Genomic DNA, 12,804 nt, shown 5'->3' on the forward strand with positions numbered 1-12,804 from the left:
GGGCATTAGGCCTATCAAATCACTGTGTGTAAGCTGTAATGTAATTGCTATGGGCTCTGTGGCTATAACATGATTGCTGTAATCCATTTGTGTGCCTGTGCCGCACATGTGACGTCGACACAAGGTCCAACAGGTTACCCTGGGACATTTCCATTATACACGGCTCTACAAGGTACATGCGCACGCTAACACACACACACACACACACACACACACACACACACACACACACACACACACACACACACACACACACACACACACACACACACACACACACGTTCAGTACTTGTGCATGGAAATAAAACTGTGCTGAAAAACAACAAGGTTATTGAATGCAGCCATATACAAACTTCAAGGCTTTTCAGGGAAAATCTATATAATAATGTCAACACAGACCAAAGAAGACAACAAAGATGTGGACGCAACCTCTACTGAGTTTCCATTCCCTCTAATTAACTAGTTGAAATATCATTTTTGAGTGCACAGTGGCCATTATAAGTCTGTGATCCCTTTGTTTCTCAAAATACTAGAATTAATTTACAGGTCTTTGTACCCACTTTACAGCAGCCACCTTCCCATCGCTTGTCTAAGAAAGCCAGGTGCAGGACTGTCAAGTATCAAGTGGATAGCCAAGACAATCAAAGCAACAAATATCCTCCAATAACAAGAAAAACTCTCCACTCAAGCCAACAACCACTGATGTGCTAACTTTGGTGTTTGCTTCCCACGCTTGGACACTCACACACAAACATTAGAGGTTTTAGGGGAGAAAAAAGTTCCACATTTCTGAACTATATTGAGAAAACTATCCGACAGCGTGTGATGGGACACAAAAGACAGCACATGGCCCCTCTGGCTTGCATCTGTCGCAAATCATCCCTCTCTATCAAACAGCGAGATAAGATTTTAAGAGAAAGCACAGGGTCAGGGGCCCCATGTGGCTGTGGGTGTAGTGTTCACACGAGGCAGACGGAAATGAAGGTCAGGGATTTCTTTTTTTTTTTTCATTGCATTTTTTTTTATGTGCAGCTGCTGCCAAACAATCTTTCAACAAGGTCCTATAAAAACTAGTGCAAAGCAAAAGTTTGTCAGGAGTACAAATATCTTTCAGTTAAAGAAAACATATAGAACAATTACTGACAGGAAAACAAAGACTGAAGACTTACTGTCCCTGCATGAATGTTTGATGGTTTACAAAAATTAAAAAAAAAAAAGAATCATACAAGGACACAAATGTACACGTTAAATACCAACCCACGGCAAATGAATGTGCTAAATAATGATGATCTTAGCTTAAGCAATCAGTTTTATCTTTGAGCCACAACATGAGAAATAATCAATAGCCGAGCTGGAAGGTACACTTTGATTACTAATATAACAATTAATCATATTTCTAAGACGACCACAGGGAATGTCTGCAGCTCCGAGTCATCTGGTTTGTGGTGAATGAAGCGATACTTTAATCTCGAGCGCTTTTGTTTGGGAGGCCAAACACAGAAACCAAAGATTTGACCTTTTACAGCTGATTCAGCTTTTACTGCATCTGGATGAATTAATTGTTGGTTTTCGTCTGAAGTTTTGCAATAGGAGTTGTTGACAATAAAAAAAAAGTATAGGATATCATTTGGTTCATCCTGAATTTGAATGAAAGTATGCTTACTTGATTTGATCTCAGTACTTTTTTCACCCCTGGTGTTTCAATGTAAATGAAAATGTTACCTTAAAATAACAGTCATGACCACATGTCATGTCATGTCACCAATATGACCACATATATCGAGGCCAAAATCCACAGTCTTTGCTTTGTGTGAAGATGTGTTTTGATTAAACTGGGTAAATGTAAGACTTTAGCAGTCTAAGTTAGTCAAATAGTATATATTCCAAAGTTTTAGTTTATGCGTCTGTTTTCCCTGGACAATTTCCCTCGAGCTGCAGTGGAGGAAGAGCAACTAAAGGAGGGAATTTTACACCAAAAAGTCTGTTACTTTGGGAAATGTTCACTTGTTTTTTCTTATTCAGTTGGCTGAAGATGAACATCAGTCTCAGATAGAATTCTTAATACATTTCTGCTCACAACAAGAACTGCTCACTTACAAACTAGGAAGAGTTCTGGGATGGCCTGTATGAACCATAGAAAAACTTAAATGTTCATTCCTGATTATTGTTTTAAAACTGACCTGATAATATATTAAATTAGTTAACCCTGTAATGATTTACAAAGCCAGGTATTCTTAAAGTAACTATCTTGAAGACCTCCGTTTCGTTCTCTTTGACGGCACCTTTGGCGAAAAGTGGTAATTACAGAAGTGCTTTTGGATTTTCCAGAGAACGTAAACACGGTCACTCCTGGGATATCAGTCAGTTGGCAATTGAAATGTGAGCCTGGTTTGTTACCTGCATGTACTCTCTCTAGCAGAACAACCACTGCTGGGTGACAGAAACACACGTCACTAACTTTGGGTCGCTTGTGATTTTTCCTGGGAATATCTCAACAGACACACATCTTGCTCAGTTTCTAATAGTGTCATTGCAATGACTTTCATCAGTGAGCCGAAGGCTCAATCAAAATTGTATTACCTCATTTGGCAATAGATAGTGATTTAACAGACAATTATTTCCAGAAATCTTTGAGATTCTTACTTTAATTCACCATAGCATTCACTGTCATATTATATTATGGCTTCTAGCTTTAAGACAGATGGAAATGTAGTTCAACTTTCATTGATGGAATAATTTTACCATATGTATTTCTGTTTATCTTGTATGATATTCCTCTTTAATGACTAGAAAAAAAAAAGCAAATGCATACAAACAGCTTAAACAGCGCTCTTCTCCATGTTTATGAAGAAAACATACATGTGTAAAATTAATGCTTCAGTCTGCCTCAATATTTCAGTCTATAGATGTAAGCTTACCGGGCCATGGCAGGTCAAAGAGTCATCATCAGCACGCTCACACTGGGCATCACACTCCACACACACTGACCCATTGGCATACTCTCGAATATCCCTGAAAGAGATGGAGGAAAGAGAAGGAGGGAGGGAGTGTGATGGAAAGAGAAACAGAAGTGAGACACAAGTGGGGGAGTGAAACATTATTTGAGAGATTGAACAACAACATTATACATTGTAAAAGAGACCAGATACACCTTGTTGTACTCAGTTTCATGTAGACCTTTTAATAAAATATGCCTCTTTGCTGGAGTTGTAGGTATGAAGGCAGCTAAAAAGCTGAGCGACAAGACTACATTCACCTCTATTCCATTTGATCAACTCATTCAGCACTTCTATTGAATATAAATCTATAATAACCTGAGCAATATTGTGAAAAATCTGTATTTTCAACCAAACTGTCCTTGTAAAAGCAAAGAGTGCCTCAAATTATCCTTTTTTTATCCATTGTTCTGGTGTCAGGGTTTAGCTAGTGGCTGGCAATATCAAAGCAATATTTTAACATCACTCTCTTCAAATACTCAACAACAAAAAAAAAAATCCCCAAAATATATTGTATTGCACAATTCCAACACCTACAATTTTCACAAACATTTTCATGTTTTTGGTTTGGGAACTCAAATAATTTCTAATATAAAATACTGCACTGTTCCTGCTAAAAAGGCACCCATATGAAAGAAATAGCTCTGACCAAAGATAACATGTTTTTGAGGAATAATCCCAGTTATCTATGTTGGAAACCAGCACTTTGGGCAATTCAGGTTTGAGACAAGAAATTAAGTGTAATTCAGCACTAACATAACAAAAAAGAAAGCTATAAAAACATTCACTGGATTTTGACAGAAGCACATTGAAGCTTCATGTTTTCAGTCAGATTCTAAAAGTCTCCAGAAATATATTTTATAACATCCATGTAAGCAAAGTAGGGAAAAAAAAACACATTGGCAATGATCTATTGAAATCCTGCTAAATACTAATTACAATCTCAATGTCATCCTCACATTTTGTTCATAAAAATGTTCCCTTCAACTGTTTTTTTTATTTTTTTATTACTGAACACGTGCTTTTTTAAATGATCCTTTTCAATCAATTTTGTCTGAATCAAACCAGAGCAGGTACAACACATGGAGGTGAAAGAGAGATAGACAAATTATTAGTGGTAGGGGATGACTAAAGGTCAGTAGATATAGCTATAGCATGAGCAGAATGTACAATACACACACACTCGCACACACACTGTTACACCCGCAAGCATTGTAGGTAATTAGCTAACCGTAATACTGATACCATCAGTCAGGGGGTCGCCACAGTTGAAAGGTGCAGTGCCTGCGAGGAGTGCAACAGTTTCAAAAATCAATTAAATGAAGTGCCTTGTTATTCAATTTCTGCAATCCCCTTATAATGGTAGAACACCGGAGTGGCCTGCAAAAGTCATTAAACCTGACCACACTGCGGCTGAGTTGGCACTTTGCCTTTTTGTCACTGCAGGAGAAGGAGAATTAATTTTGGGTACTTGTCTTTTGGTCAGTGAGGAAAAACACAATGTTCTCAGCAATGGGAAAAAAAATATGTTGCTGTCCCGGTGGGAACAAAATCAAATTAGTATTAATTATGCTTCATCTGGCCTTCATAAAACCTTCCAGGAGGCAAGGAAAGTAAGCCTTTGTCTGTGTGTGTGCTGGTTGAAATAATAAAGGCTGCAGACATCACAGGACTTCAAAGCTATTGCATGATGTTCCTGTACTTTCCTGTACTTTCTTTGTAATAGGACGCAAATAAAAAAAAAAAAAAACTTTTATGTAAAGTCTATACTGCCAAACCTGCGTGTTCACACAATCAAGTAAAACTGCATGTTTGGTGCTTTGAACTACAATGTTCAGGTCGTTTTGACTTGACTAAAAATGTTCAACAACCAGTAACAAATCACTGGAGACACTTCTTGTTTTGCTGATATCTGACCCATGCCGAATTCGTATTACTCCTGGGTATGAGATGAAAAAAGTAACAATGAATACTGCATGTTGTGAAGAGAAATATTCTGTTTCTGGTTTGCATGTGCTACTGAATCTAAATTACCACAAACTAAGACTTATTGTTTTTGTTCTAGTGCAGAACTTTGACATACAACTATTATTATTTCAATTTAAACCTGGAGGACACAAAATATTGAATAAAGGTATACCTGTCGGCAGTGTATGTTCAACTCAGTTTCCAAGTGCCTTGATATTAAGTCCTCCACACTTTAATGTTATCCCTGTTGAGGTAGACATGCTGTACTTGTGCTGCCTATCCACAATCAATCCACATTGGAGTGAAATTGATGGAACAAAACCTTGAACCACAGAACAACTTGAGGACTTGATTGGACTAATACGTAAATACTGAACAAAGACTACATAAAAGCACAAGCAATATAAAAATATATATATATATATATTTCATGTCGGAATCATGAAACACAATGTGGCTGCACTGAGATGGTGAAGGGTTAGAGTTGCATTCACTGAATCTTTGTGTTGGGTGGATGAGGTGCCAGTGGTGTTGGTGACGTGGGCGGTGTGGGTGGTGCTGACGTGCAGGTGGACAGGTAGGCAGGGCGTGGCCCCGTGCGCAAGCAGTGACTGTGACACGCAGTGACACGCCTAGCCCCCCTGCCCTAACGGCACCTTCTGGTCCTCCTCACTCCTCTCCAATGCGGCCACCAAAATTTTTAGATCAAGTTTGGACTCTGAACTGTTACGTAACTTTCCAGCAGTTTTGTGAGAAAAAACATCTAAAATGTCATTAATAAAACTCCCTGAGGGAGCAGGTCTCGTCACCTTTTATTGGCAGGTAGATAGCATCAAGCTAAATTTCCTTTTAAAGTTAAGAGACCCCTGTTGTTATGACACTCAGCAGGAGTCTCTTTAAAACCAAAAGTTACCCCCACTTTTTAAATTGTTATTTTCGCCCCTGGCTCTTCATATCATCCCTACTAAACAGAACAAAAATTATTGCTTAGCTTTGAAAAGTGCAACAAAGAGCCTTTGGCGGTTCTTGAAAACTTTTGATAAGCAGGTGGTGCAGCAGGTCTTCAAACAACAGAGGATTATTTTAAGTCCACCAAACCCTATTCATATCTGCACAGGATGAGCCGACTTGTATTATTTTTTTTTTTTTGTATTAGTTCTTGATTTGATTTCCCTGCTGTTTCAGTCTCCTGAAACCAATCTACAATGCTTCTGCAGCGGGTCAACCTATGTAGGGATCAGTTTTCTCTTTCCTGCACTGCTAACCTCTAAGTTATATTTCATTAATGCTTTATATTGGATATCTAAGACAAATAAACAGTAAGCAGACTTGAAATTTATCCGAATTTATGTTCAAAAAGTGGGAAAAACAATGTTAAAATTCTATTATTTAAAACTGTGTATTGTGTCTTCCCATTGAATGGATTCATTAGTGGCTTAGAGGGAGTTTGTATATCCTGCAGAATAATCACAAGTTCCTGCCTGTGCTCAGCTGACCTCGCCACCAGAGGACCCAGTTCAGTGCTTAGTGTGCTTAACAGCCTCCTCTTAGAGGAATAAACAAACTCTTACTAGATTTGAACACACAATTTGGATCAAAAGTATCTATTGCCATAAACTTCCTCCTGCTGTGAAAATGTGATCAATTTATAATTGAAAATTACTACTTACATTTAAGATATCAATTGTAATGGGCATTTTTTGGTTTTGAAAAGCTAACATACAAATTATAATTCATATTATTTTGTTGTTTTTTGGGGCTAAATTCAAACAGTTCATAAGGCACTAAACAAAACTAAACGTTCTTCATTCGTAGTTGAGGAGTGCATGTTTGATTGTGTCCATGCAGCTGAAGTGAATTTTATTTCCTAGTAGAATTCACAAAGTGCTGTAGTTTTTCTTACTGTACTGGTGGCTGGATGAGGTGAGGTACATACAGTTTGCTTCACTCACATCCATCACTTCAAAAGCCTCCTGTTGGTTACCATAGATTTGACAAACATTTTCTGTTGCTGCAACTGTATTTATCTCTATATATAAATGTATATAAGGTCTGTGTCTGAGCATACATAATGCTGCAAATGGAACATGGTGGCTGTGTTCTTTTTTTAAATTAAAGCGTTCTGAATCAAGGGGAAAAACAAACCTAAAAAAGTGAGTTTTGAAGTGGCACTTAAGAGCCCATGTACAGTGGAGGGCAACTTCCCCATTCTGTAGGTCTCATGTTTTTGGTACATGCAGTAAGCAGCAGAGAATTGGTGGATCTGATCCACACTGTGAAGATAAAATGGGCTTCTGACATGCAGCAACTTATGATAGAGACTTGAGTGCACCTTTGTGTGTCTATATGCACATGTTTAAAAACGCTAGAATACATAGGAACACAGCCTGACCATCTGTGCCAAGCCAAGTCTCAGAGACAAGCATACCCACCCTGTTTTTTCACATTATGTCACAGATAATTAAAGGCCATTTTATCAGTGACACACTGATACCACGTTGCGTGTTGCAGCGATGTCATGTTGATGCTGCCTAACTTGTACCATGAATAAGTTTGGACCGACTTTGTCCCACATGTGAACCTTGCACCATAAAATGAATGAGTAGGGACAGGATCAGTGGTGACACTGATGAAGGCTGGAGTGTCAAAAGCAAGTTCTGCCCCCGGATAACGCAAGAAGCTTCGTCAACTGCATTACATATTTGCCCAAAGATAGTAGGTCCCAGTGATCTGTGGGTGTTTTGATTTATCTGGCAGAGAAAATATGGTGATATTAGAGATATGCCATTTAAAAAAAAAAAAGTTCTCCCCACTTATATTTGTTTTTTCCCTTATTTACCTGGTTACTAAGATGGAGAGAACAAAAAGGGAAAAAGTGCAGTTTGGTTATGAAATGTTTCATTCTGCCTTCAAATGGGGTAGTGATCATCGTGTTCATGAGAGGAGTCAATATTAACGCATTCCTCTCTTGTGGTATTGAACCCAAAGTTCACAAGTTGTGACATGTTTGTTGGCATTTTCAGATATCGTAGCGGCCATGTTGGATGGTAAGTTAATGTATTGTCATTTTAGTTGCACATCTGGAAAGGCACCATTAATGCCGAACGTTATGTACAACTTTGTGAGCAACATGCGTTGCCATCCACGTCATTTTCAGGGAAGGCCTTTCTTATTCCTGCACATATTATAACAGCATGGCTTCGTAGTAGGAAAGTCCACCTGCTATACTGGCCTATCTGCAGTCCAGACCTGTCACACATTGAAAATATTGTTGCATCATGAAACTAATTTCACTTTTAAAACTCCATCGACTGGTCTCTTCAGTTCCCAAAGTTTACAGTGTATTTAAAAGAAGAGATGATGCAACAAAGTGCTCAGTCAAAATGAACTTATATTTTTCATAAAACTATAAGATGTCTCTGTTTCAACACTTGATAAATTATCTTTAGTCTATTTTCAATTAAATATGAGTTTACATGATCATGTTCTGTTTTTTACATTTTATATGGCGTCCCAACTTTTTTTTTTTTTAAACAGGGTTTTGTTTAAGTTATCACATTTTAATTGTATAAGGGATACAAAAGCACATCATTTCAATCAATGGCACATCTGCTGCCTCCCTCAGTCAGTGCAGTAGCAACAGTGCTACCCAGCCTGCAACCTTACATCCTTTTATCCATCTGCTATTTATCCATCTGTGATGTCGGTACTGTGTTTATGCACATGCATAACTCACCCTTCGTAAAGGTTGCAGATATCCACACAGGTTCGCCCGCGGCTGAAGAATCGGCAGGTCAGGCAGTGGTCTGGGCCAGGACCCCAACACCCGGCATCTGAGCACAGTGGGTCACACACCATGCGTTCCTTGGCTGCTCAACACACACATACACAAAGAAAGACGGTGTTTAAGAGTAAAATATTTTATTCATGTTAAATGCAGTTCTGACTGAGGATTTAGTGTTTGTGCAGACACAAAGAATAAAACCTAAATTCCCCCCAAATTAGCTGAGTATAAAATTAGCCCACATAATAATCCCATTATTCATGAAAAGACACACAGCTAGATGTACTAAGGCACATGCAATTTGCGAGGGCTTGATTTTGCATTATATTTCTCCGCCTCCACAGAACAGCTGTTCATTTGCGATGGCCTATAAAGGCTATGTTTTTTCTGAGGACAACTTTCCTAAACAACAGCAGGAGTAATTGCAGCAAGAGAGGGATAGGTGTGTGGCTGAGAGACGTACTGAATGATTATGCTACCTCTCTTCAGTGAACAATAACAACATACTGCAAGCAGTCACAGAACAACAACCCTTCTGGCTGAACTGAAAGACAAAATACTCCCCTTCTATTCCGGAAACTTAAAAAAAAAAAAAATCACATTAATCATCACAGTTTAGTTGAGGGCTGCAGTTCAGTGTGAGTGTACATACTATATGTTCTGTATATATATACACATGGTCTCTATGTGTAGTGTGTGTATAGTGCTGTGTGAAGCAGGGAAATGTGCTGCCTTATTATGAAAATGCTGAGCAAACAATGACAAATCACTGGTGAGACCCAGAAAACACCTGCAGGTGCAAAGCTAACTTGTTGATGTAACTTACAAGAAACATCTAGTGCATGAAAAATACTGAAAGTTTATTGTCTGCATTAATATGAATGATTTCCTCTAAACACAGCCTTTCAGCTTTTTTTCTGAATATTCCCTGGTCTAAAACCCCAATAAAATATATAAATAGTGAATATTCGACCAAAATATATTCTATGGGTTTAAAAAAAGGAAGCAAAACTCAATGTGCTTTGAACACAAATCCCGCTCTGCACATGAACAAACAAGTATTATTGGCTGTTTGACAAGCCACAATAAATATATACAAAAACACCCAGTGTGAATTTTTTTTGTGTTTTTTTGCTTTGTATTCATCCTACTTGTAGCGAACAGTATTCTGTTCTCTTTGTTTCTGCCTCAGTGTTTTTAATATAGTACCAACCAACTCTGGCCACTACATCTGCTCTGTAATGGCTGTGATCTCTTATCTCTTTGTCTCTCTTGTTCCCCTTTAGCACTCAGTTCTACAAAGGTTGGTACATTTTGGGAGCATTACAGTGACAAAATGAGAGTGCTGAAGTAACACGGGGATGACACTACAGATACACTGGGAACTTTTATCATGCCATCTGCCTCTGATGTGATTTTCTCTCTTGTCGTTGGATTTTAAAAGTCTTGTCTCCTCTCCTCTCCTTCCTCTTTGTGTCCATAAACATGGTTATTAAAAGGCCCCTGCTGTTTTCGCAGTCCTGGCCATAGGGGGCGACGCCTCTGTGTTACAGCCATGTTCAGAATACTTCAAAATTCTGACAGCAAGAAGCAGATAGATGGAAAAAAACTGAAATCAAGCCTTCCTTTTGAGAACAGAGGATCAAAGCTTTGTCTTTCACATGAGACAAAAGCACCTCTCCTCCTGTTGGGCTTCCAGTGCCATAGGTGAACTGACCAGGCTGACTGAAATGAGGAAGGATGGGTGCTGAACAAAAGACATAAACAATGGAGAATAGAAGTTGCGTGTCTTTTTAACTAGCAATATCAAAACACTTTAGATGTTTCTGATACGGTTGGGGGGAAAAAAAGCACTAGAGGAGACTTTTTGAGTCCCAAGGGAAACAAGAAGAAAGAAAGAAAGAAAGAAAGAAAGAAAGAAAGAAAGAAAGAAAGAAAGAAAGAAAGAAAGAAAGAAAGAAAGAAAGAAAGAAAGAAAGAAAGAAAGAAAGAAGGAAAAAAGAAAGAAAGAAATAGACAACAACAAAAACCCAATATGACACAAAACAAGACATTCTCAGTGAACAAACAAAAACCTGTCTGTGAACTGTGGTGATTAAACGTGTCGAGTTGGAACTGAACTGTTGCCTCCAGTTTCCTGCACTCCTCTCTTCTGTATCAAAGGCAGCATTGAAAGCAAAGCAGGGCAGCCATTGAAAAGGCTAACAAGTGTCGAGGGGCAGCTGGGCAGATTATCTTTTCCCTTTGCAACATGGCACAACAAAATAACGATATAATCTAGGAAACACGTGATTTTTAACCCTTAATCATGGATGAGTAAGAGTAGTGTCATCATGAACCAACATGAGAAACTCTGTCTGATTATGTGGGCTAATTTCATCAATAATATGCCTTTATACGCAATCAACCGAGTAAATCAAACAAATCTCTGAATTACAAGGGTTTACATTGCAATAGGACAATGTTATCACTGTGGCAACTGCTGATTGGTCAAAATATAGTCATGTGATTCAGGAATCTTATTTTGAAACTGGACTACATCGTCCTATGTTTTTTTTATTTTTTTATTTTTTTTATGGGTCATTTACAATTTGTATATATATATATATATATATATATATATATACTATTTGACATTTATAAAGCGCTTGTGAGTCCTTTTTCTCAACATTTTGAATTGTGAGAAAAGCTGTTCAGGAATTACAAATAGTGAACTGGACTCCAAAGTCAATCTGCACACATTGCATCACCCAGACCTGAAAGGAGCTCAACACAAGAGAATGTAGCAGGTATGTGGAGTGCAGGGCCGTTAAATGTTAAGAAAACAGTGGTTAAAAGCCCAGTCTATGCAATTGAGCTCATTGATGACGGAGCAGTTTTGAGTCAAAGATTTGACCTTTCAAATTTGTGTGTGAAGAAAAAAAGATGCTTCGCTTACTCATGTGTCACCACACGGCCTGCACTATAGAGACATCATTATAAAACACTGACATTGTATTACTAATGGGCAATCACTCAAGAGTTACTGTGAGGACTCTATCATCAGCTCTGGGATTCCCTTTTGTCAAATATTTGCCCGGATGAAGTTCTGGTGACTGAAAGCTCGGCTTTATTGTTAAATACTGGAGCTAAGTGAGAGGAGCTTTGAAAATGTCAACACAATGTAAACATGTTTGAAATATGTGTCAGTCTGCACACCCAGTTAAGTAAAACCAGATATTGACTTAGTAGGCTCGTTTGTGTGCTGCAAGTTACAGAATTCTTTTCAGTCACAAGTCAATAAAGCTTGTTAGAGATGCAGCTCAGGACCAGACTTCATCTGAGTGCTCACTGTCAAATTATAGCTCAATTAAAATAAATGTAACAGTCTAATGCAGAACCAGACATACTTGAAGAGAACACGCTAATTTAAGACAAACCTGTCAAATAACAGACAGATCAGTGAGTTTAGCACTTAGTTAGTACTTCAGATACAGTAAAAACTGGCTGCCTTGGTTTTAGGTTTCTCCAATTACCTAATGAATTCTATATCACTGCATATTTACATGAAAAATGGCAGAGCACAGGCTCCTTCTCCTCTGTCTTTGTTGCCCCGTAGCAGTGCGATGCCTGCCCTTTACCAGTCCCTGCTAGGCTCCGTCAAGTTTAGACACAGTTAGACACACACACACACACACACACACACACACACACACACACACACACACACACACACACACACACACACACACACACACACACACACACACACACACACACAGAACCGTGTCAGGAATGTGACTGACTCTCACCCAAAGTCTTCAAAGTCTCTAAAATTGTGTGTATGCTCAACAATAAGGAACTGCCCAGGGGGAAGGAGCACATGAGCAAAGAAAAGGGTTCAACTCAATAATGCAAACACCGGCTCTTTAATGAATATTATACATAAATGAATAATACCTTAACACTTGTGGCAGTGATATAATAAAAGCTCTTCCATTTTTAGAAACACAGTCTTTACCTCATTAAATCAGTTATTTGTCTAATTTGATTTGGCCAAACCTCACAATCTCAGAC

The 12,804-nt window shown here is 38.4% G+C and overlaps 1 protein-coding gene across 1 annotated transcript in view; it reads right to left on the reverse strand.

The window, feature by feature from the left end:
- The window catches only part of LOC138201251 (receptor tyrosine-protein kinase erbB-4-like), a 296,936-nt gene that overhangs the window by 70,403 nt on the left and 213,729 nt on the right, over nt 1-12,804 (reverse strand). The window contains exons 13-14 of the mRNA XM_069154588.1: nt 8,701-8,833; nt 2,919-3,012 (exon numbers count right to left, since the gene is read on the reverse strand). Of these exons, the coding sequence (XP_069010689.1) occupies nt 2,919-3,012; nt 8,701-8,833 (227 nt within the window). The remainder of the gene's footprint in view (nt 1-2,918; nt 3,013-8,700; nt 8,834-12,804) is intronic.

This window comes from Embiotoca jacksoni, unplaced genomic scaffold (genome assembly GCF_022577435.1).
Source record: "Embiotoca jacksoni isolate LCO1_2020_lvr unplaced genomic scaffold, fEmbJac1.0.p SCAF_2, whole genome shotgun sequence".
NCBI classification, from domain to species: Eukaryota; Metazoa; Chordata; class Actinopteri; family Embiotocidae; genus Embiotoca; species Embiotoca jacksoni.